The sequence below is a fragment of the Idiotropiscis lumnitzeri genome, chromosome 1 (assembly GCF_059441095.1).
Source record: "Idiotropiscis lumnitzeri isolate Australia: NSW breed Sydney's pygmy pipehorse chromosome 1, RoL_Ilum_1.0, whole genome shotgun sequence".
NCBI classification, from domain to species: domain Eukaryota; kingdom Metazoa; phylum Chordata; class Actinopteri; order Syngnathiformes; family Syngnathidae; genus Idiotropiscis; species Idiotropiscis lumnitzeri.
In genome coordinates, this window is record NC_142391.1 from 23,008 (window position 1) to 48,244 (window position 25,237).

General features: G+C 43.9%; 4 protein-coding genes across 8 annotated transcripts; 3 read left to right on the top strand and 1 right to left on the bottom strand.

Moving 5' to 3' along the window:
- The first annotated feature begins 1,418 nt into the window (after positions 1-1,418).
- Positions 1,419-5,030, top strand: yipf6 (Yip1 domain family, member 6). The gene is made up of 2 exons (XM_088317188.1): positions 1,419-1,966; positions 4,073-5,030. Exons 1-2 carry the CDS (start codon positions 1,622-1,624, stop codon positions 4,418-4,420), a joined length of 693 nt encoding a protein of 230 aa, XP_088173314.1. The 5' UTR covers positions 1,419-1,621; the 3' UTR covers positions 4,421-5,030.
- A 746-nt stretch (positions 5,031-5,776) lies between these two features.
- LOC148342475 (uncharacterized) lies at positions 5,777-11,141 on the top strand. The gene is made up of 4 exons (XM_088307565.1): positions 5,777-6,734; positions 8,305-8,505; positions 9,169-9,379; positions 10,057-11,141. Exons 1-4 carry the CDS (start codon positions 6,029-6,031, stop codon positions 10,307-10,309), a joined length of 1,371 nt encoding a protein of 456 aa, XP_088163691.1. The 5' UTR covers positions 5,777-6,028; the 3' UTR covers positions 10,310-11,141.
- A 737-nt stretch (positions 11,142-11,878) lies between these two features.
- Positions 11,879-14,078, bottom strand: dtd2 (D-aminoacyl-tRNA deacylase 2). 3 transcript variants are annotated; one of them, XM_088307617.1, is made up of 4 exons: positions 13,912-14,078; positions 13,368-13,493; positions 13,225-13,294; positions 11,879-12,273 (listed from the first exon to the last, which is right to left on the bottom strand). In XM_088307617.1, exons 2-4 carry the CDS (start codon positions 13,482-13,484, stop codon positions 11,966-11,968), a joined length of 495 nt encoding a protein of 164 aa, XP_088163743.1. In that variant the 5' UTR covers positions 13,485-13,493; positions 13,912-14,078; the 3' UTR covers positions 11,879-11,965. The 3 variants fall into 3 exon arrangements, with proteins under 3 accessions (XP_088163743.1, XP_088163736.1, XP_088163727.1); XM_088307610.1 differs by lacking the exon at positions 13,912-14,078 and adding an exon at positions 13,580-13,782; XM_088307601.1 differs by lacking the exon at positions 13,912-14,078 and having other exon boundaries at positions 13,368-13,573.
- nubpl (nucleotide binding protein-like) lies at positions 13,828-23,420 on the top strand. 3 transcript variants are annotated; one of them, XR_015845689.1, is made up of 11 exons: positions 13,828-13,979; positions 17,140-17,284; positions 17,366-17,400; positions 17,894-17,984; positions 19,579-19,618; positions 20,538-20,665; positions 21,398-21,491; positions 22,028-22,113; positions 22,207-22,327; positions 23,092-23,174; positions 23,266-23,420. XR_015845689.1 is itself a non-coding variant. In XM_088307585.1 (11 exons), exons 1-11 carry the CDS (start codon positions 13,851-13,853, stop codon positions 23,326-23,328), a joined length of 978 nt encoding a protein of 325 aa, XP_088163711.1. In that variant the 5' UTR covers positions 13,828-13,850; the 3' UTR covers positions 23,329-23,420. The 3 variants fall into 3 exon arrangements, 2 of the variants coding, with proteins under 2 accessions (XP_088163711.1, XP_088163704.1); XM_088307585.1 differs by having other exon boundaries at positions 20,538-20,628; XM_088307578.1 differs by having other exon boundaries at positions 20,538-20,628; positions 22,028-22,327.
- Positions 23,421-25,237: the final 1,817 nt, after the last annotated feature.

Below are 25,237 nucleotides of genomic sequence, written 5' to 3' on the forward strand. Positions count from 1 at the left end.
CGGCTACATTACGCCGCCTTCTCTGTGTGACCTATATCTTTGCTGCTGGAACTAATAAGGCCATCTTTATTTGTCTTTAATTTACTATCATGTTGCTCACTGGTTGACACTCCTTCAGTTCGTTAGGTGGCGAGAATGCGCACGAACGCTGGATGCTAAGAGATATAATAATAATAATAATAATAATAATGATAATAATGATAATAATGATAATAATGATAATAATAATAATAATAATAATAATAATAATAATAATAATAATAATAATAATAATAATAATAATAATAATAATAATAATAATAATAATAATAATAGTGACGATTGGCGGACGGTGGACGACTGGTTAGCACGATGGCCTCACAGTGTGAGACAGCAGCGTTTGTGGGTTCGAATCCGGCTCCGGCCTTCCTTTGTGGAGTTTGCATGCTTTCCCCATGCCGGCGTGGGTTTCCTCCGGGTACTCCGGTTTCCTCCCGCATTCCAAAAACATGCATGTGTTACCTTCCTTGATCAGGTTTGCGTCAGTCTTTTCAGCTCCTAACCGTGGTGAGGGCGAACTGACAGGAACCTGCGGGGTGAATATTACGACACAGAAGACGGTCAATTCGCTTAGCACAACAGGTTTTTTTTTATCTATATTCTCCTTTCATACCAACACCTCCCTCTTCCGGGTCCTTCCTCCCGCCACCAACGCACGTCAGATGCCACATTGCTGTCCCCGGCTAAGCCTGTAACACATGGCAGGTTGATTGGACACTCTAAATTGCCCCTAGGTATGAGTGTGAGCGCGGATGGTTGTTCGTCTCCGTGTGCCCTGCGATTGGCTGGCAACCAATTCAAGGTGTCCCCCGCCTACTGCCCGAAGATAACTGGGATAGGCTCCAGCGACCCTATTGAGGAGAAGCGGTATAGATGATGGATGGATGGATAATAATAATGATAATAATAATCGTAGTAGAATGCAGAAGTAAACAATCTGGATTATTTGTTTATATGTAGTGACCCTATGGCCAATCAAAAAATGGTCACTATGGTTGCTACTGGCTCGTTTTGTTTTGACGCGTGTGCTTTCTAACATTTCCAAATTAAGGTCTATCTCGATGTACTTTATCCATTTTTCCGTGATGTCATCTCACGTCACCTTCCACGACACGGTCTAAAACTTTTTGCTTTCCCAATAGCAACGTCTGGGTCTCGTTATCCCATTGATTATATAGACCTGTGGCTAATTGACACCGCACTGCACCCAAGTGGTGGGAGGTTTAAATGCAAAACATACTTCAACATCATAAATGGATCTTACATTTACTAAATTAAATTTTGACACCCTTGCTCGATAATATCGAGCTTGGTCAGGTAACAAAGTCAACCCAGTAGTTCGCACTGCAGTCCAGTAGTTGGCGGTATTGCGCTTGAACCCTGGTTGCGAAGCGCCAATCAACTCAAACAGGAAGAAGAACAGGACGCGGAAGTAAACAATCTTAGGCTGACGTGGAGCCAAACCAAAAAAGTCGATCTTCTTCTAGTGATTTACTTCACGTTATTTACGTGACTTTTTGCCTAGTTGAACCCGACTAAGAAGTGAAGCGAGTCGCAGTCACACTCGCTCCTCTGTCGTAAAATGTCGGCCGCGGCGGACGCCGGCCGCCCGTTCGCCGGCCTGGCCTCGGTGTCGGTGCCGGAGGACACCCCAGTGGAGGGCGACATCTCCGTGCCGGTGCATTCGACACTGCCGGACGACGACGAGTTGTCGACGCTGGACGAGCCGGTGAAGGAGACCATCCTGAGGGACGTGCGCGCGGTGGCCAATAAGTTCGTGCACGTCCTGTACCCCAAACAGAGTACGGAGCTGCTGCGGGACTGGGACCTGTGGGGCCCGCTGCTGCTCTGCGTGACCCTGGCGCTGCTCCTCCAGGGCGGCGCTGCGGCCCAGGCCGGCCACCAAGGGGGGCCGCAGTTCGCTGAGGTAGGTCGACGGCCTTTGTTTGACAAAAGGTCAAGACAAAAAAAATCGCCCGCAAATGCCCCCGTTGTGAGTCTTTTATTTATTTATTTTTTTATTGAACAATTATACACAACATAAAGGCACTTATATCAACAAATCATTTTCCATCTACTGAGCATTGGAACTATAACAATGCAATTCAAAATCTAATAAAAATAAATAAATAAAGGAAAATAAAGAACAAACAAATATTTGCAAAGGGGCACTTCACATTAAGTCATATATTTCCAAAAAAGAAAATAGGCAAAGGGCTTTTCTGTCTCGAACCAGCTTCTTACAAAAAGTAAAAAGTCATTTTTCCAGTGGAGTAGGCACGGCTTTGTTTGCAAATATCTGCACTTGTAGATGAAAAACTTCCCTAAGAGCAAGAAAACGTTCAAAACAAATTCCAATTTCTTATCTTCCTGAAAAACACATATACATATGTATATATACATATATATATATATACATATATATATATATATATATATATATATGTATATATATATGTATGTATGCATGCATGCATGCATGCATGTATGTATATGTATGTTTTTTTGCTTTGTTTGGTCTCTCAAATCCACCAGCTGCGCCTCCACTCAGCTGTCAACTCTCTGTATAGCCTCCAATATAGCGTTGTTAGAAACTTCAACTCAATCCTCACCAGACTTTGATTTTGTTTTCTCTTCAGGATTCTTCACTGGTGTCATGTGGCTCGAGGCGCTCCCGCGGATGCGCTTATTCACCGTCGGGGTCTCCGTAGCCGTCGTGCTCCATTAATTTACCCTCCTCCTGTCGAGCGACATTCGGAGAGGCTTTTGAGCTTTTGGCATCAAGCATGAGTTCGGCCGGCTTCATAATTCTCTTATCTTGTATTCCGACACTTCAAAGTGGATTGTCAACAAGTCTTAATAGAATTTTGGGACTTAACATAGGAGCTACAATCAAACACTGCTGCTCAATCCGCCATCTTGCCGGAACGCCACCCGTTGCAAGTCTAATTGCGCTTTTCTGATCGTATCTGGAAAAAGCAGACATATTGCTTCAGATCAGGGATGGGCAACGTGCCATAGGAACAAATGGCTTAAAATTATTTTTTCAACATTCAATTAATCAGTGTGTATAATGGGATAAAAGTGCATGAATGGCATTTGATTTTCTGAAGAAAAAAAAAAGGAATGTTTCAACCCATTAAGTATCAAAACACCATTTTGGACTTTTTTTTTTTTAAACAGCAAAACGTGTCGGCTTGCTAGATATGATCTGGAGCCTCTGGTGGCCTGCGCGCCACCTGATGACATCACCTATTTCTCAAATATATTTCTTTGCCTCTGTGTTTTTTTTACCACTCGCCATTCTATTTTCATATTTGGATTCATTAAACACAAAAATGAAATTAAAAAACTGCATTACTGTTACATTGGCAAAGCAGTGCCAACTGAGCCGCAGCAGCTGAACACTTATGTATCTTTTGACGAACTTAACAATGCCGTCAGTGGTTCACTCCGGCTGCAAGATTGTATGAGTATAATGTCTGTATACAGTGTGAAATATTTCTTGATAAAGCGTTTCCATATTTTCCCTCCGACCCTTAGCCAGTCTGATTCCCAAAGGAACATTCATGTGATGTCTCCAGTAGGCACGCACGATGCCTGAGGATGATCCTCGCAAAAGTAGCAGTAAATGTGCTTTATGGTTTTTATTATTATAATTTAGTAACTCAGAACATTGTACAAACACAGCAAACATGGAGGGAAAGAAATGTATTCCAAAAATACATTATAAAGCGTGACGTCATCAGCAGACTGGCAGGCCACCAAAGGACCTGATCACACGTAGTACCGACAACGGCCCCATAACGCGTCACCTTCCCGTCCCTCTCAGCTCAGTCGCTGCCTCTCGGTCTCTCTTTTTTTTTTTTTAACCTGATAATTTTTTTGTTCACTACTGAACATGTTTTCTGTTGCTATTGCTCACCTCTATCTTGGCACTTATTGATCTTGATTTATCGTGTCGCAAACTTCTGAATGACATGGAGGCTTGACGACGGTCGCGTGTGTGTGGGGGTGTGTGTGTGCTCTGCAGGTGTTTGTTATCGTGTGGTTTGGCTCCATCGTCATCACGCTCAACGCCAAGCTACTGGGCGGCACCATCTCCTTCTTCCAGAGTCTGTGCGTGTTGGGCTACTGCATCCTGCCGCTGACGGCGGCAATGGTGGTGTGCCGCCTGGTCCTGCTGGGCACCGCGGGCACCGTCGGCTTTGCCGTGCGCCTGGGGGCAGTGGCGGCGTCCTTTAGCTGGTCCACCTTCGCCTCCACCGCCTTCCTGGCCGGCAGCCAGCCACGCAACCGCAAGGGCCTGGTGGTCTACCCTGTCTTCCTCTTCTACTTTGTCATCGGCTGGATGATCCTCACTTTCTCACCAGCACAGTAGAAAAAGCTGCCAAAGGAGAAAAACCTGATTGTATGTTCCCTTCATCTGTTTTTCACTAAGGGATCGGGATATTGGGCTTTCTTCTTGTGCCCTAAGAACCACACAACCCTTGGCTTCTCCATTTCCACATCAATTGAGGTTTGAGGCCGCAGCCAAATTGCAAGGCACATCGAGACAAACAAGCATTCACGCCAACAATAAATCCAATGTGGAAACATGTTGGAGGAAACATGCTAACTACATTTTGGTGCAGACAAACCAGACTTGGGTTTGTTTGTTTCGCAGCAAATGAAAACCTGCTGTTTGTCCTTCCCTGTGTGTGTGTGTGTGCGCGCGCGCGTCTTTTTTGACATCACACCCGCTACCAAATAAAACTTAGCTGCGTGCGTTTCAGAAAGCATATCGGACATCATGTGAATGTGAGGACATGATGGGTAAATAAAGTGTTTGAATATTGAAAGCAACACGTTTGTGGGACCGCATGTGCAATTTGAAGCATGTCTTGTGTTTTTCTTTTTGTTTTGTTTTTTTCCCTTCTCTTGTCTACTAACAGCAGATTTTTTTTGTGGTCCTATTTTGCTTTTAAAATAAACCAGAACGTGTGATGTCAGGCTTTGTGTTATAATTTCATAACATTACATTGTTGTAATTATTAATCATACATTTTCATGTAACTGGATCAATAATGGTGAAGATAAGCTTGCGCTGAATCTCATTTTGAGACTCAATTAATTGGACTGCTCTGTGAATTTGAATTACTGACGTCTAAACGGAGCAAAGTCAACGATGAAATCATTCGGCATCTCTAATGAATTCATTTCATTTGAATCGTTCGTTTTGCATACTCAAAGATATTTATTATAAAATGCTGATTTCAATTGGTGAAATAATAACGCAACGATAACTATTGCATTTTATGTATTTTTCTGACTGAACCACAACTTTTTGTTTTTCGAGTTAAAGGGGCCTGCAAAGCAGAGGTATCCTCAATCGGGACGAGGAGAGTCCTTAAATACGGAGGGCTCTTGACTAAATGCCATTTAGTTAGTAATATAAGAAGATATGCTCTTTTATTAAACGTCATAAAAACAATTAAATGCCAATACATGAATCAGAAACCTAAATTTGGTATGTTTGAAAATGAAGTCAAGCGATATATTACAACTACGAATCCAGCAATTTGAAAGCACACAAAACTTTGTATTCATTTGTTCTTATAGATATCTGTAATTTAAGTTTCAATCACATTACTGTACAATTGAAAAACTTGCTTGGGGGGCGCTAATGCGGTCATTTATTCTGCTTACCGTCGCTATATCCATCGACGAAGAAAAAAAGCCGTCTCGGGATTGGCTAGCAGCTGCTACGTCACTGGAAGTGACGTGCTCACCCTCTCGTTGGGGTAGAATGGAGACAAAAGCCAACGACGCGTTCGATTCCACCGCAAAGTCCGACAGTCGACGTTCAAAAAAAGTTGACTACGATGGCGATGACGTTTGAGTGGCATGAGACAACCGCAGCGCCCGTCGAGGTCTCCCGTCGCCGGGCTTAGGTAGCGAATGTCGCTCTTGTAGCCGACGGCCCGCCGCAGCTCAGCAGCCCTCCGCCATGTCGGACCTCCCGCCACTGCCTCCGGAGCTGTGGGTGACGGTGCTGAGCTTCCTCGGCCCCGCCGACATGCAGGCGGTGCGCTGCTCGTGCCGAGCCCTGCGCCTCCTGGCCGACCACCCGTACCTATGGCGGGGCCACACGGTGGTGCTGTTCGACCTGCGCCGCTACACCTTCGGCTTCTGGGACACGCTCCGCCGGCGCAAGCTGACCCGTGTGGCCGTGCGCCACCTGCGCCGCAAAGAGTGGCGGCGCCTGGTGAAGTTCCTGCCGTCGCTCAGCGCCGTCGCGCTCGTCAACGGCGGCCGCGTCTACAAGCAGAAGTACCTGGACCACCTGCTGCAGTTCTCCGACGTGCACGAGCTGGCCGTACGGGACGCCGCCTGGTCTGAGCCCATGATGGGCCCGGCCCTCGGCGCGCACCTGAGCGCCCAGCTCACCCACCTGAGTGTCTGCAACGTGCGCCTGCGCTCCGCCGCGGACTTTGTCCGCGCCTTGGCTGGCCTCAGCAACCTGCGCTACCTGCTCTTCCACCAGCAGGGGGAGGGCTGCGGCTTGGACCGGGTGCGCCCGGTGCCCCGCGACGACTTCCACCACATGATGACCGGCCTGGCCAAGCTCACGCACCTGTCGTGGGGCATGAGGGGCGAGCCCCAGGAGCCCCTGCCTGACGACTACCTTAGCCCACCGGACCTGCGGCATCCGGGTAGGTCGTTCGAGCGAACCGGACTCTAAAGCGACAAAAAGCGGGGCGTTGGCGGCATTCTTCTTAGAGAAGAAATCATCTCAATTGCATAATGCCTGCACCCAATGAAAGAGCACCTATTATGCGTTTGCGGGTGTGCCGAGCTGCATTGTGTCTTTGTAGATCTGGAGAAAGCTTATGACAGGGTGTCCAGAGAGGAACTGTGGTTCTATTTGAAGTGTCTCTGGAGTAGCAGAGACGTGCGGGACATGTATGAGCACTGTAAAACAGTGGTGAGCTGTGCTGTAGGCGTAGGAGTTCAAGGTGGAGGTGGCTACATCAGGGATCAGCTTTGAGTCCCTTCTTGTTCGCTATGGTCATGGACAGCACGACAGACGAGGTTAGACAGGAATCTCCGTGGACCATGATGTTTGCAGATGACACTGTGATCTGTAGTGAGAGCAGGCAACAGGTGGAGGAGAAGCTGGAGGCATGGAGGTTTGCCCTGGAAAGGAGGGGAATGAAGATTAGCCGTAGCAAGACGAAGTATCTGTGTGTAAATGAGAGGAACCCAAGAGGACGAGTGAGGAAAAAATGACACACATGATATCAAAAGGCACCTGGGCTTCTTTTTCTCACTTGCCAGGTTTATATATCTCTGTGCGCTCGTGTGGTGCTGCAGCGATCCACAATTGAAATATGTATTGATGTTTAGCGCAAGCGTCCAACTGTTTTGTGCATTTTGAATGGAACCAAAAACTTTACACTATGCCGGGTTGCACTTTGATTATGAAACTACCTATAAACACTAAGACATATTTTTTTATATAGACGGGACTGAAATCATACGAATAAAATTGAGGAAATGCACCATGCTAAAGAAAACTAAAATCATAACATGAATTGATTTTTTTTTTTAATTTGGTTTTTATTTAACCTGAATACAAAACGTTTGGCTTATCTAGTATGCATAAAATCATCTCCACATTCAAAATGTGGTATGTGCCAAAAAAATAAGAGCGAGAGGGAGAGAGCTCGACCGTGATGCAAAAAACTCGGACATAACATTGCTCAGCAAAACACAATTGCTAACCCATTTTCCTAATATTCTTAGCACTGTAAATAGTATATTCTAATGACCTACGTATGTTCTGTTTTATTGTTGTGTGTTGCCATCAATGGTTTGGGGCAAATGTGTCACGTGGCACATTGGGTGCTAAAATTTCCGACTTCAAAAACGCAACACGCGGAGAGTGGTTGCAAGTTAGTACTTGTGCTGTCTGTTTCGATGTCAATGTAATGATGTAAATAAAAACAGTTTTTTTAATACACGTGAGTTCACCGACTAACGCCGCCACAACCCACAGTAGACTCAACATTATGTTCGCGCACCGCATCTGGACTTTGCGTGCGTCGTTCCATCAGACGCACACTGTGCGTGCTAACTACGGCTGGCTATGTCAGAAATTGTGTTATTGTAAATTAAATCGGGCATCATCCGCAACGTTTTTCCTTTTTAAATGCTCATTTATCTCTGCTGTGTTACTCTGAAATAGAAGTTTACATTGCATTTTGTGTCCGTCCCGTTTAGGCTCTCAGTATGGGGGTCCGTCCCTGAGCAGTCTGGAGCTGGTGGACTATCCTGAGACCATCCTGCCCTACAATGCGCTGAGGAGTTTGACATCCCTGCGCTCGCTCACGGTGCATTACCGCTACATCCGCGACGGGCTGGATTGTCGCCTGGCGTCCTGGCTGGCTCCCCTCAAGCACCTGAAGACCCTCAGCGTCGTGGGTGAGTCGCCGTTTGCGTTAGCTCTCTGCCTACCATCGACAAAAGCAAGAAACTTGCATTGGAAAAAAAAAATAAACAAAAAAACACATACCATACGTTAACCACGTTAGGTTTACAAAACTAACTGTAATGATCGCAAAGTTACAATTTGTTTTTTGTCTGGACAGCGGGTGAGGCCATCTCATTTGCTCGCTCGCTGAGACCACCACAACCTGCCATTGGAGCGCCCACCAACAGCCCCTCCTAATTCACAGCAGCAATGATAAAACGTGGAAAGGGAAAAATATGTCTGACCCAAAGCTGTGGTGTCCCTCTTTGCAAACCAATACAAGTACATCAGGAAAATATTTATATTTAATAACCATAATTCATTTGCTCTCGTTTCCTTACAAAAAAATTCAGGTATTTATTTCAGTCACGGCGGTTGAATTTTGGGTTCAAACGTTATATCGATTTCAAGTCGGTGAGTCATTTTGTATTTTAGTCGAACCGGTATTGTCCTGAAAACAGTCGGCAGCCAAAAATTGTGCTATGAAAAAACCTTGCACCCCAATCAAAATTGATTGGCTAAAAAATGTGCTGTTAGACAAAGCGGGGTACAAAGTTATGGCGGAACGACAAACTTTGCCGATACCTGACGTAACGGCGGCGTCTTCTCGGCAGGCGGGAACTCCCTGTCGCTGTACACCAACACCATCCCGGCTAGCGTCACGCGGCTAACGCTGCGTGTGGCCATCACGCTGAAGGATTTGGACTCCATCGCGCCCAAAGTTCTGGCCCTGGAGCACCTGGACATCGAGCAGAACCGCTCCAGCGGAAGCCTGTGCCGACGCATCCCCATGTTGTTCCCTCAACTGCGGACGCTGCGCATACGGTGAGTGGATCGGGGCCGTATTGATGACTAGCGCATCACAGTACAAGTTAAGAGGAGACAAGATTGCACAGGGCAGGACAAGGCAAGGTAGGAAAACAGCACGAGATAAGTTGAGGCAACACAGAACAAGACAAAACAGATCAAAACAGGACAAAACAAGGAAGGAAATTGCAACATGAGTCAGGATGAGTTAAGACGGTACTTGGTTGGACCTCACAAGGCAGGATAATACAGGACAGGCAAACAGGATAAGGTAAGTGGAAACAAGGCTAGGCACTGGATTTAGGACAGGACTGGAAAATAAGGCAGGATAATCTGACTTGTGAAGTCAAAACAGGAGAACAGAAGACAGGACATGATAAATTGAGAGAACACTGGGAAGGATTTCGCAAGACGGGGCCGGAGACTAAAGGTCAGGATAGGATAAGTTGAGGCAAGGTAAAACAAGCCAAGACTAATAACACAGGACAGGAGAATGTAGGTTCCTTTCTTTTCTCTAGTCCTCTTGCACAGAGTGCGTCGAGCCAATCGTGGCAACCAGGTCTCTCCATCTGGGTCTATTGTGGGCAAGGTGTTGAGCTTGTGCCAGGGTCACATTGCAGGCCGCAAGATCCTGTGATCCCGGAATGTAGGTTTAGACTGGACAAGTGCTGCTGCTTATGTGGGTCCCCTCGTAGATTCTTCCGCCGCGAGCCCGAGAAGGACCTCCTGAGCCTGCAGCGTCTTCGCCACCTGGAGCGTCTGGAGCTCCTTGTGGAGCGCTCCTTCATCCTGAGGGACTACCTGAACGGACACCCGTGGCCCAGCCCCTGTGTCCAGGAGCTCATCGACCAGCTGGTGCAGCTGTCGGCCAACCGGATCACGGTGGTGACTGCCATGCGCCGCCGGAACCCGCTTAGGGAGTGTAACTGCGTCTGGGAGGGAGACTGACAGGTGCCCAGAACTTGGAGAACCTTGCGGAGTGACTGCGAGACCTTTTGTTTTTGAGAGTTGATGACCCACTTCAAACCAAACCTGTGCCCGCCCAAAGACAAGCAGACCACCTGAGACCTTGAGGCACGATGCATACAGGTAGGACAAGATTAGACTGATCAGGACAGAACTAAGTCAAGCAAGACTGCAAAAAGCAAGACAAGAAAAGTGGAGCATAGGACAAAGGATACAAGGTAGGAATAAACACCACAGAGTTCGTGTTAGACAGGACAAGACAGGACGGCACAACAAAGGATGCGTAAAGACAACAATGGATTGAATAGGACAGGCCAAGACAAGATAGGATTGGACAATGTCTGACAGGACAGCACAAGACAAGAAGAGGTAAGGTAGTACAAGGGAAAGACTAGACAAAGCTAGGTGAGGTAGGACTGGGTAACACCTAGATTAAGACTAAGCCCAAAACAAGATGGGACCGGAAAGGTTCAGATGAAATGGGACTGAGCTACTTTAAGTGTTCGGACCTCGACAAACAAGATACGACTGGACGGGTCAAGAAAGACCAAACAGGACTGGAAGAGTCCATGTTGGACGAGACAGACTAACCGGGATGTGAGCACGACACAAGATCGTTTTTTGTGCACAAGCAACAAGTGGACATTTTCAGGTAAATCGTCAAAAGAAAAAGAGGCATTGAACTTGACCAGTGTTTAATGTGTAAAAGTCGTTTTTTTTTTCTTTTGTAAAGACTCATCTTGAAATTCATTAAAAGAAAGTTGTTTTTTGTCAAAACAAATAAACTACTCAATTATGTTAAAGTGACTATGTTGAATTTGGTTTCTGATTGAGCACGCTAAGATGAAAAGGCCTTTTTGAAAAATGTTCTATTTGTACATTTTGTTGTTGTTGCAGGTCGAAAGAATGAAATGAATTGATCATTTTGTTTTGGTCTGCATGAGGCGATTATTTTGTCGCACAAAATTTGAGCAGCGTGGTCATCAATTGTGATCAGGATCAATCATGGCCTCATCGAACTGATTTTAAAGAATCACATTGATTGCCCATCGTTCGATATGCGTTCGGGGGTGTGAGTCGTTTTTGTCGCAGGACGCAACGTTATGGTGAACGCAAATGTTATCATCACAAACGCACAACAAATAGATGGGTAACTCCTGTCGTTTTGAAATCAGAAGTTAGTCAAGAATTGTTCACAGTATATTTCAATTTCTTTTAAAGGCCTGATAGCTAACAGAAATCTCCTGTGTGTCTTGTTGAAAGTGTGTGAGACTGTCTGAGATCAGGAACGATCCTGACCTGGAAGGGAAACAAAATGATTCATTCAATTCACCATTGACACAAACTCCCTTGCTTAAAGCCGCTGACCCCGCGACCCGACCGCGGTTAAGCGGAGAAACCGTGTGGCTGGATGGACGCTACTGCGATGCGCTGCGCTTGAACTTTGAACTCAATGATGCTTGTGTGAAGGTCAGCGCACAGCGTCCTCTCCTGGGCCTCGTCAGTGACGCACGGAGGTACCAGTGCCATGGGCAAAGAAATTGGGACACATTTATTTCCACCTTTTTATTCACGAGACACAAAGTTGTCCAGAAGAGACAAGTCAAAATGTATGAAGCACGTCACTCTGAGTTGTGTTCAGAATTCCATGACGTGCGTATAAGGTCCATTGGTTTGGATGTGGAGGACCTGCCTGTTCCCGTATGTCCCGTGTTGCACACTCACGTCGGCCGCCATCACTTCCTGTTGGCACAGAGCCACGAAGCGGGCATAGAGTCGCATTCCATCCTCCTTTGCCACATTGTTGTGATACTGCATGCTCCTGCCTTTGGCTTTGCCGCCCAGCGTGGCCTGAGGGACCACCAGGAGGCTGCCCGGAAGATCCAACACCGAAACCATCTTGCCCAACGGAGACTCGCAGAGACGCACGTTCAGAAGTGACGAAACTACACACGAGACATTCCATGGGACTATTTAAAGTCTTGGAACTTGGATACAAATGCAATCGGAACTCACAACTTTAATTCAATCACATATTTTTATACATTTACACAATAGGGCCCATTTAATTTTGACTTTTTTTTTTTAAATTTCATTAGTCTTTAGGGCAGCTGTGTTTGTTTAGATATTAATTTCTTCCAAAAACAGTTTTAGTTGCTTTCAGTATTAGTTTTGGTTTCAAAAAAGGCATTTCACTTGTGTTCAAGATTAAAAAAAGACCACATAAGTATTGTCATAAGAAGAAATATTATTTTAAAACAGTACAGTTTTAACAGTCCACAGACTTCGAATGACAGCTTATTAGATGCATGCGCCCTAATTATAATAAAGATAGGATGCCGTATTTGCCAACTTCTAAAGTAGATTTGTGGCTTTTCAGAGTAGATCGGGTTGTACAATTTCCTTTTTTCCCCCATCTATATGAAGCAAAAAGGAAAGCACTTTTTACTTTGCGTTGCATTTCGTGCTGAGTTAAATGCCAAGCGCAGATGAGCCATTGGAGCCAAAAGGGGCAAACGCGTCTCAGATGATGATAAGAGGACGAAGACAACAATGTTCAACCTTCTCTTCTTCCGGTGTTCTGCCAAAATGCCCTACCCGTACGAATCGTCCTACCGGAGGCTGATTTGACAGCCAAAGTACTACCCCGGGCGTCCAGATTGTTTTGTTTACATGCATATAGGTTGAACTAAAAAAAAAATATTCCTTACTAGAATAGATGTGGAAGCAAGCAGGTAGGACGTTCTGTCAGTTTAATTGACTAATTTAGAATATATACATAGATATGGCCTTGGATCATTTTTGTCTTGACTTCATTTTATTGACAACAGTTATTTTATTTATTTATTTTAGTTTTCGTTATTTCGTAAACTAAAATCACATTGGCGGCAACTCACCCATCTTGGGAAGGATTTCTTCTGTTGCTCCTTTCAAAAAACAAATGTAGACCACCATCCCTCTTTCAATCTGCACGCACACGTATCCCCTTAAAACCTGTTCCCGTTATCGTCTCAATGAAATAGGATTTTTTGATCCAGACCTGAACCCATTGAGCTTGTTGCTGCTCGTCTTGTGGCTTCACTTGCAGCCTCGCTTGCAAACATTGCTGCAGAACCGTCCGGGCCACCGGAACCACACAGCCGCTCCCATCCGCCATTCCACTCCGCTAAAATAAAATCGTGAAAAAGAAGTAAGAAACAACACTCAACATTCAAAGTGGGCCAACTTAAGCTTTTTGGAAAAACTGCAAACCGTTGCAAGAATTGCATGGAGCACGCTTCCTGGTTTTGTCTAACTGGAGGTTCTTAGATGCTCAAAGTTGCGCAAATCATTCGCCGTCAATAATTTTGCCGTGTGAAATATCAGTTGATACCATACTAAATTGAAAAACGATTTAGCTTACTCTTGAATCGTAATCATTCCAAAACGAACCGCATTTGGGTTGTTCTGTGGAAAATGTTTTGCAATTGGTGTTTTGCGCAACATTGACGCGCCTCAAGTGATCAACTCGAGCAGCTCAAACATGGCGCACTACACATACGCCAGACTTTCTTTTTTCTTGAGAACACACGTCAACAAATCACCTGTTTTACGAGCCGGACTCCAAATTAAAGCCACGTCTGCTTGCTATTTGCACTTAACACGCAGGCACGTAAGTATGTTGGGACGTTTCTCCAGACATTGTTTGGATTGTGTTGAGCTTGCTCAGCGACGTCAAGTTTACGTGTTTTTGGACAGCGACCACACCGGAAGTGTCGCGATGTATTCCAAGTTAACAGTCGAGATTTTGTGTCATTTAAGAGAATATTAGTTATATCATAATAATATCATATAATATCAATAATAATTATAATATAATGTATGACAGTTTGATTAGACATCAAATTTTACACGTGGTCAGGGTGGCGGTTTACGTGGATGCACACAAGATTTGGGGTACGACCGCGTGGTAACTTCCGGTAAGGTTAACAACGTAATGATGCAGCACAACTGAGGAGATGTGTGTGTGTGTATATATATATATATATATATATGTATATATATATATATATATATGTATATATATATATATATATATATATATTAGGGGTGCAACGATACGTGTATCTGTATTGAATCGTTCGATACAGTGGTCACGTTTCGGTGCGCACTGGTTCGAACAATACGCAAAATGTTATGACGATGAGGAGCAACGCTGCCTAGTCCGCCTTTTATATGCTGGATTGGCGAGCGCAGACCCATTCACTGTACGTTACTGGTGGAAGTACAACAAACATGGTCACATTTACGCCGACATCACTTCAATGTGAAAATGAGTGGAACGTTCTATGGTTCCTGCGCGGACCTATTTCACCAATACTGCAATAACAATTCTGCAATTCCTGATTTGTACAACAAGACGAGAGTCAAAATAGCAGCGGCTTTGTCAGCAGCCCCCGCTGCGCCAGATGACCGTTACGGCACTTAACGTCACTGCGGATTGGGACATCAAATGCAACGTTATTCAGACACGGCTGCTCGACTGATGATTTAACCAGAAAAGTCTGAAAGAAGTTGCGGAGGATGGAAATTAGTGCGCCCAAACGCAGCTATACCTGTTTTATTTTATTTATTTGATTTAAAATATTAAGTAGTTGCACAATGCACTCCAATACATCTTTATTTGTAAACAAAGTACAGTGGTTTAAAAAAATAATTTAAGGGATTAAGTGTTTATTTTCTGCTTATTCTGAAAATACAGTCAAGCAGCCACGATGATAATGCATTTGGATGAGTTTGTGTTACAATGATTCAAATTTTAAAAACAATGATGTTTCAAATTATATGATATTAAGGAAGATAATTTTTTATGTATACTCGACTGCTAAATATGAATTGCAGAAAAATATTTTTAATTTAATATATAAAATAAAGAAATGTTCTAATAAATATTTTAGTATTTTTTTACATACATATATAGCCGATATCTTTAACCCAATAGTTTAAGTTCAAGGTCCTGTTTTTTTTTTCATAAGTTAATGGTGCTGAATATATACTTCACAAGATAAGTATAGTCAAAATTGTATTTGTTCAGGAGCTGTTTATTTGCCAAATATACTGTAATTTGTTGCTGAGAATGCACCACAGAATATGGGTCATTTCTCAGGTAATTTATTTTGTATTTGTACAATATTCTTGTTTTTTTTCATGGTGCTGTTTTTTTTAATACGTTGCTAAATACGCGCAGCAGAAAATGAGTCAGGTGAGGTGTTGCTAAAATAGATTTGATTAAATGAAAAAATGTGTGCTTCTGAGTTTAAACAAATGTAAGTAGCTTCAATCATCTATAAATTAAAAAAAATAGTATCGAAAAAATATCAAATCGTGACACTAATGTATCAAACCAAACCGAACCGTGAATTTTGTGTATCGTTGCACCCCTAATGTGTGTATATATATATATATATATATATATATATATACATACATCCATCTTCTGTACCGCTTCTCCTCACGCGAGTCGCGGGGGTGATGGAGCCTATCCCAGCTATCTTCGGGCAGCAGGCGGGGGACACCCTGAACGGGTTGCCAGCCAATTGCAGGGCGCTCACACTCATACCTAGGGGCAATTTAGAGTGTTCAATCGGCCTGGTATGCATGTTTTTGGAATGTGGGAGGAAACCGGAGTACCCGGAGGAAACCCACACAAGCACGGGGAGAACATGCAAACTCCACACAGGATGGCCGGAGCCGGGATCGAAACCACGCCCGATGCCGTCTCTCACTGTGAGGCCATCGAGCTAACCGGTCGTCCACTGTGCCATATATATGTATATATATATATATATATATATATATATATATATATATATATATATATATATATATATATATATATTTGTGGTAAGAAAAAGAAAAAAAATATGGGTGCTCAGGTTTTTTCCAGCATTCCAAAAGCATGCATATTAAACGGCCATGAGACGAAAAAAAAAATTTAAATATATAAAAATAAAAACATGTCGATTTGTTTTTTTTCGTATTAATTTCTTCCAACATTTCTGGTATTGGAACAATCCAATTTGTGTTTTGTAACTGTATCCATCCATTTCATAGTCAGATGCACTCCATGTTTAGAACAAATGGGTCATCTATTTTCTCATACGTATTGTTGCTAAATATTATTTGATTTAACAGGACAACTTGATCAAGTCTTTTCTAACAATTCATACTAAGAAAATAAATGATAACATGTATGATTCCTGCTCATATTGTATCGGACGCTATTGGAATCGGACATCACTCTAGGCCGCAATATCCGATCGGAAGTAGAAATTGTTGTATCGGGACGCGCCTTATAATGACAGCAAAAAGGTCCTTCTTTGTCGTCTTCGACACCAGCCATTGGGGTTGATTTAAAAAGCATTTCTTTCTGTATTAACGGCACGGACGTTAGCCGGAAGAAGAGCAGGTCGAACCGTCGTCTAGGACTTGTAGTCTTCTTAATGTTTGTTGCACCAAAGCGACATCATCAAGCAGCAGCCAATAACAAAAGAGCCAGCAAATGACGTCGCTCCTGAGACGCGTTTGTGTGTTTAGAGTTGGCTTGGTTGGCTCATCTGCTCTTGACATTTAACTCAGCCCAAATTATAACGATACGTAAAAAGTGTTTTTCTTTTTTTTTTTTTCTTTTTTTTGCTTCAGTCATGAAAAAAAAAAAACACGAACTCAAAAGCGTGGTCACGGCACAAATTCAACTCATACCTCAAGACACCGGCGTTCATTGTCCAATCACCCGAGGAGGTTCTTTTGTCGATGCCTTGTTGTCGTCGTAGACGGCGGCGGACGCAAAGGCCTTAGCGGAGCGTCAGAAACAGCAGATGGCTCGAGGCCTCCCCAGGCGGAAGGCCATTGCGGGGGTCCGCCAGGTGCTGCTGGTGGCTTCTGGGAAAGGCGGCGTGGGAAAGTCCACCACTGCGGGTACGACGCAACACGACGTCATTTGTGCTCGCTCACTCGCCTTCCAGCTTTTTGCAAAAAATGTCTCTCCTTTGTCCGCAGTCAACTTGGCGCTGGCGTTGATGGCCAACCAGCCGGTGAGGAGGTGCTACGATCCGCTTGACAGGGAGGGGGGGGACAATGAACCAGCCGAAATCCAGGAATAAGTGGGGCTACAAGCGATCGGTCGCCATTGTTTGTCCCTCAGTCGTCCGCCTGCTGCTGGTTGGCTGACGACTGCTTGAAAAGATTTGCACAAAAGTTGAAATGTGAATATCAAGATAATTGTGGCATCCAAAATGGTGGTCACGGTTAAAATTTGGGTCATTGCTTAGCTCTATTTAAAAATATTGAAAAAAAAAAAAAAAAAAAAAACCCCTGTGAGATGAATCCGTGAAGGGCAAACGTTTAACATTCACGGTTCCGCTGTACAAAACACAGGAAAAAAGAGAAGTACAAGAATACAATTGTGGCGTTTTTTTTTTTTTGGGGGGGCTCATTGTTCCTTGCAAGCACACCAAAAATTGCACATATGCTCAAAAGTTGCAGACACTCTGAATATTTTTGGGATCTGTATTTTTGTCCTTTCAGTCCAAGTCGGTTGGGCTGCTGGACGCCGACGTCTATGGGCCGTCCATTCCGAAGATGATGAACTTGAAGGGAAACCCGGAGCTCACTGACAGTAACGCATCAACACTTCATCCAAATAATCAGGGGAATTGATCAAAAACAGTACAGTAATACCCCGGTTATCGCGGTTAATGGGGACCGAGACCACCCGCGAAAACTGAAAATCCGTGAAGTAGCGGCGCACCTTAAAAAAAAATAAAATAAAATAAAATACTTATATACACTTCACACCTATATATATATATATGCGAAGTAGTGGCAAAAATGCTTAAAAAAAAAAATATATATATATATATATATACGGGTAGAGAGAGAGAGAGTGAAATTCATGTTATAACAAAAAAAAAAAAAATTATTATTAAAACTTATTTTTTTATTCCCCAGCCATTATTTTTGTATTTATTCAATTACTTCTTTTTGTATTTATTTAATTATTTCGACTTTTACCTGCTGGTACGCCGTCCGGTGTGCCCTGTGAATGTTATGATCCTCCAGCAGAGCTGGAGGATTGAGCAGGACTCTCCAAACGCAGACACGGGAAAAAAGGTGGTGATACAAAGATATTTATTATAATCACAATATAGTCAGTGTAATCAGCGCGTCTCGCAGCAGCTGACGGCATGGCGCGAGACGATCGCTGGAGGAACGCCCACACAGCTGAAAAACAAAAACACACGCGGCATGACAGGCACGGATCATGACAGTGAAATGAAAGGTGGCATTCTTCATTTATTTATTTATTCATTCATAACTGACAGCCTCACGCTACGCTCGTGCCCGGGCGGAAGAGGTGCTCCTATTCGGCTTAACTGTGACACACGCCCGCCCTCCTCCTCCGGAGCTTCCATTCGGTTCAATTTAAGGGCCGCTTGGAACCGCCCGTGCCCGGGGAAGGTGCTCCTATATGGCTTAACTGCCACGCACGCCGGCCGGAACTCTGGTACGGTCCGAACCGCGCGACACGTCGCCACCAATCGTGTCCGGGGGAACTTGCTCTTCTTCGTCCACTCTCCTCTTCGGCGCACGCCGGCCGTCTAACCGCTCCAGCGCCCCCTCGTGCCGCTCGGCGAAACTACAATGCCCCCGAATATTTTGTAGACCCGCGAAGCACTGAAGCCGCGAAAGGTGAACCGCGAAGTAGCGGGGTATTACTGTATCAATAAAATGCTGTCCAAACTTGTGCTGCAGGGCCGCAATGAATCTTTCTGTCTGCATTGTTTCCCACACAATTGAAAGCAACATTGGTGGGGGTGTTGTTGTTGTTTTAGGCTTCATATCGCGCATTCGAGTGAATTTTCAGAGTAAAAATTGTTACCACATTACTCAGTGACACCACCTTTTTTGCACTTTTGTATTCAAATAGAAAAAATAATATGAATAAAATAAGGCTACATTGGAATATAAGAGAAAAAACTGGATGAGGACAGCGGAAAAATAAAATGTACTGACCCTTAAAACATAACAGCAAATATATATATATATATATATATATATATATATATATAATTATATATATATATTTGTATGTGTGTGTGTATTTATTCATTAGGGCTGCATGATCTTGGAAAAACGTGCTATCGATATTATGGATATATTACAAATGATAAATGGCACTTCATTTTTTTTGTTTTATTTTGTCTGTCCAGACAATCGCATGCTCCCGCTGACCAACTACGGCGTTCCTTGGTGAGTCTTGAAACGAAACGTATTATCTGATCAAAACAGTGCAGCTCTGCTTACCTTTTGCCATTGACTCGCTAGTGTTTCATAGCGTGCAGTAGTGATGAACTGATATGCTTTTTTCAGGGCCGATACTGATTTTTAGTTGTCATGGAGGCCAATAACCGACATTTCAAGCTGATATTCATTGGTTGAAAAATGGTTATATGGAGTCAATATTTTGAAAACTAAAATCTCCAAAACTTGTCAAAGTTTAAATGCCTTTAAGCACAATTTTATTGAACAACTTTCGTGATTTACAACATGTTAAGGCATTTTTTAGATCTTAGAAAATAGAAAACTTAATTTTAAAATTCAAACAAAAAGTGCACAGAGCTCCCAGGCTCAGCTGCATAGTTGAACTAAAACAAACATCTCTTTAAAGTTTACGACGGCAAATCGTTTTCTATGAGTTGTGAGTTGTAGTAGACTGACATCCATTAGAATTTCGTCAAAGTCTGTTAAAGTGCATGTGACTCTAAGTGAAAAAGCAAACAGGCAGCTTGCTGCTGATTGGCGGCTACCCACTGCACAAGGAACCAATCAGATGGTGCTGTGGGTGGCGCAATCTGCTTCTGCCGCTCAGCGAACCAAAATAAACCATTTTTTAATTTATCGGCCTTGAAAATAAAAAAATCGATTATTGGCCAATTGCCCGATAATTGGTCTTTCACTAGCGTCCAGTCAAACTTTTGAAAATGGCAGATCTGTGAGTGAGGGGTGGAATTTTAACCTTTATGGCTTGCTTGTATGCCTTGAATTTGCACTTTACTTGAAGTGCTTCAAGGCCTCAACCGAAAAAAACAAATGAAGATTTGTTTGACACGTTGACCTCATTTGAAATGTGGCCACGGAAAGACGACTTTGCGGTCTTGTGTCCCGTCAGCATGTCGATGGGCTTTCTAGTGGACGGCGACGCCCCCATCGTGTGGAGGGGCCTCATGGTCATGTCGGCGCTGGACAAGCTGCTCAGACAGGTTCTGAGAACACGTGCACTCACAGAGAAGGTCAAAGGTCAAAAGAAAGAAATTGAAACATTTTTTGCTAACATAATAAAATTGAAAATGCTTTTTCAAAATCTGAAACTAACTTACGTTAAAATACAAACTATGGCTGAAATGATAGTAAGAATGTCCTCTGTGTTTGTTTTTGGCAATTAATATACGTGAGATTAGAGGACTTTTTTCTTTTTTTTTTTGCTTTTTTTTTGCTTTTTATTAAGCTTTTGCTTTTCATCCGCTGCTGCAGAAGAACCAAAGTTAGTGTTAACGTGTGAGTTTTATAATAAAATGCACGTCCAGTTTCTTTGCTCTGACCCAACTCAGTCGGCCTTGATCTGTCACAAGCAGCTCAAGTCAACTGCTATCATACGTTCAGGCTTCAACTGCCTATAACAGCACACGATTGCCCCCTATTGGCGCAACTGATAAAAACATTTCATATAATTACAGTTAGAGGTTTGATACTCAAAATTGACTTCAGTTTGCAATACCTAGTGGTCTATTTTTTATTTTTTTTATGTGTCACTCCGCATCTCCCCAAAAGAAAAATGAACAAATTTGCTCCCAAAACAAATTTAAACAGAATGTAAAAAAAAAAAAAAAAAAGTCAAAATTCAAAACTATTCCGACCCTAGCGTGAACGCAGGTAAGTGCGTGCCAGAGTGTGTGTGCGTACGCATGCACGTTTTCTATACACGCATGCGTGTGTGCGTATGCGTGTGTGTGTGTGTGTGCGTGCACATAGGTGGAATGGGGCTCTCTGGATTATCTGGTGATCGACATGCCTCCCGGGACAGGCGATGTGCAGCTGACCATCACACAGAGCATCCCCATAGCAGGTTAGCACGCCAGCAATGCGCGTTGTTAAAAGTCTACACACCCCAGTTCGTAGCCACATATGTATGAGATCCCAAAATGTTACTAATAGAAAATATCATTCCAAATTTATTCCAGCATTCAATTGTTTTTTGTGGACTTAATTGGGACCGGACCACCCGGTGAAAAATGCAAAGTAGCGGTTGACTTTTCATTCTTATTTTTATTTTGGGGGGACTTACACCGTTGCGACGCCCCAACATGGTTCCCAACCTCAAGACTTCAAATAGACCTTTGAAAATGCAGAGCTTGAATTAGGAATTTGGACGATTTAGGGAGTCAAGGATGAGTGTCTGTTCGCTTAAAACCTGGCAGCAGGCAAAAAAACAAACAAAAAAAAGGTCAGGAAAAGCTTACTAGAACATCTGAACTTTATTTGGGGTCAGTCTACGGCATTTTAAATGGCGGCGGAAAATCTCATCCGGAAGCCGCCGTTTTTTGTGTCGATTTTTGACACCATGCGGCCCAGTGACACACGTGCCGTGTGCATTGCGTGCAGGCGCGGTGATCGTGTCGACGCCTCAGGACGTCGCCCTGCTGGACGCTCGCAAAGGAGCACAAATGTTTCGCAAAGTCAACGTGCCGGTAAAAGCGAGCGGCTTGCATAAGCAAGTTGTGCAATGCGCATGTATCGCGTGTCTCTTGTCATGTAACGTGTGTGAGCGAGCGTGTTTGCAGCTTCTCGGCCTGGTGCAGAACATGAGCACGTTCGAGTGTCCCAAGTGCCACCAGCAGACGGCCATCTTCGGCTCGGATGGCGCCAGGCAGCTGGCGGACTCGCTGGGAGTCGCTTTATTAGGTACGGCCAATCCATTGCACAGGATCGATCGATTGGTCGATTGATCGATTGACTCAGTTCCCCCCCAATCATTTTCCTCATGTTTCTGCGGAGGACCGTTTGAACAAGTACAACCAAAAGGCAACTCATGCTTATTGTCCATAAAAGGTTTGTTTTTAGGAACGTAACTAACAATTATTTTAATCATCGATTAATCATCGATTGCAAATGTCCCCATTGTGGGACTAATAAAGGACATCTTCATCTTTATCTTTAACCTGTTGGATCATTTTTGAATTTGAAAAAAAACATGTTTGAATTTCCATCCCTCTATTCTAAAACAGGACATTTCTCGTTGGCAATGCAGAAAATGCACAAATTGATTACGATTCAGTTGCTAGTTTGTTTCATAACATCCGTCAGAAAATGGGCAAAAAATGTTTGTGATTGTTTTCCAAGATTGCCGCCTGTTGCAAATGTCGTAATCAGTCTGCCTTCATGGAGGACGTGAGAAAGCACCGATTTTTGGGAGAGGTTAAATTTCCGAGGATTTGTCAAGTTTAACAAATTCTAAACCTTTATCAAAAATAATCAATTCAGTTCATTTGAGCATCGATTAGTTGTCGATTCATTGTTGCACCGCCATTTTGATTCGCTAATATTTTGGACGTAACGTTTGTGGGAGACCAATTCAAGTCGAATGTCGCGAACAGCCAACAATTGCCGTGCTTCTCCTGTGGGAAGCCGTCTTCCGTGACTTGATTGGTCGCCTTTTGTGCTCTCAGGTGACATTCCTCTTCACGTCCACATTAGACAAACGTCTGACCGAGGGAAACCCGTCGTAGTATCTTCGCCTGGCAGCCCCGAGGTGGTACTTCTTCTTTTTTTGTCGCCATTCTCGTTTTCTTCCTCTCCACAGGCGATTTCGAGTTGCTCTTTTGTTTCTGTGCCCGGTGCAGGCGCTGTCCTACTTGAAGCTGGCGAGCGCCGTCGTCCGGAGGCTGGACGAGATCGCCGCTTGAAGGCCTCGGCATGCAAGAGATGACAGAAAACCATCTTGCTACTTTTTTTTTTTTTTTTATCAGATTTCCTCAAATAAATTGTCCAAATCTTGCTTATGCCGTGTTTTCATTTCAGAGCGCAACATTTTTTCTTGTGGCCCACCAAAGAAACTTCTTGGGCAAAAACAAAAATTGCTGATTGTCTTCACTTTTAATCATGTAAAAGTCCGAGCAGTTTCCTTGTTAACTATCCGATACTTTTCAAATCAATTACCAATCAATTGTTTTCAGCTTATCTTCCCAAATAATATTTAACCATTGTGGTATGTTTTGTTGTTGATGTGCGGGTCTTCCTTCCGGACAGGTCGCTGAACAAGGCAGGATTGGTGATGGAAAAACACCGGTGGTTGGAAGAAAATGTTTTGGTGTCAATTAGAATTAGAATTAGAAATCCCTTTATTGTCATTGTACTCAAGTGTGCAACGAGATTAGAGGGCTCCCCTCTCCATCAACACAGCTGATCAGAAGTTCCCCCAAAAAAGAAAAGAGGTCCCCCTCTCTCTGGCCTTCCTTCTAATAGGGAATGGCCACACAGGACGTGAAGATCTAATTTTACCTTGTTACATATGCATTCTCCTTCGGCAAGTCTTCAACTTTGCCCCGAAAGCCCCCTCGGGTGAGAGCAAATGTGGTTCCCTTTGTGGTGGCCTTCTGGTGTCATCCAGTCTTTTACGATCACATTTCGTGCTCTTCACATCCTGAAAGATCACTGACCTCAGCCAGCAACCTGCCTGACCATAAATAAATATAAGGTCTATTGTCCGTCAGAGAATTTCAACACAAAGGCTGGTTGGTCACTTCTTTCATCTTCTGTCCCCTCATAATTACTTAAAGAGAATAACAAAAATGTTCATGATAGTCGGTATGAAAATACACTTCACCATCAAAGACAATTTAATTTTGGCTTGGTTTTGTACCAAGATCGCCTGGTGATCCCCACAGGACGTGCACATGCCAAGCGTGCACAACACTCCACTTTCCCAGTGATTGGTGGTGTCACATGTTCTTTCTTATTAGTAGGTGCACACACCTGTGGGTAATCGTTATTTTTGTTTGGATCATGTGGTGGGGTGAGCATGGGGAAGAAATATTTTGCTGAACGTAAAAATCAACGTAAAACATTTTCAAACTCATCAAGGAAAGCAACTGTGAGCGCACATGTGGAATAATAATAGGGGAGACTGGGTCCTGAACGCGGCGCCTTAGACCACTCGGCCATCCTGGACTTGTAAGTGAAACAAACGTCGAATGTCGGCCAACTTGTGTTGCGGAGAGAGAGCTGATCAGTCCAAGAGAGCGACCTTGAATAGCAAATGGAAGTGAGTGCCTGTCATTTTCTTACGCTATGGATGCGCCTCGATTAAAAAAAAAAAAAAAAAGTCAACATTGTGCAATAGTTGAGATGCGCATCATCAATGTTTCAACTCCCCTTGTCTTAGCCTGCCGTGGCCTCATTTTAGTTGGATGCCACAATAGTTAAATTTATGCAAGCCTAATGTTTGGAATAAATGGCTCATATCTTCTCATACATGTGCTCCCCGTGCCTGCGTGGGTTTCCTCCGGGCACTCCGGTTTCCTCCCACATCCCAAAAAAATGCATGGCGGGTTGATGGGGAAACTCTAAAATGGCCCTGCGTGTGAGTGAGCGCAGATGGTTGTTCGTCTTTGTGTGCCCTGCAATTGGCTGGCAACCAGTTCACGGCGTAGCCCTGCCTACTGGTCTGAAGACAGCTGGGATAGGCTCCAGCACCACCGCGACACTCGTGAGGCGCAGCGGTTCAGGTAATGGAACCTCAGGGCAGCAAATACAGTGAAAATAGCAAGGCCCCCAAAACAGAACCCTGTGGAACAGCATCCAGCAGAGCGTGAC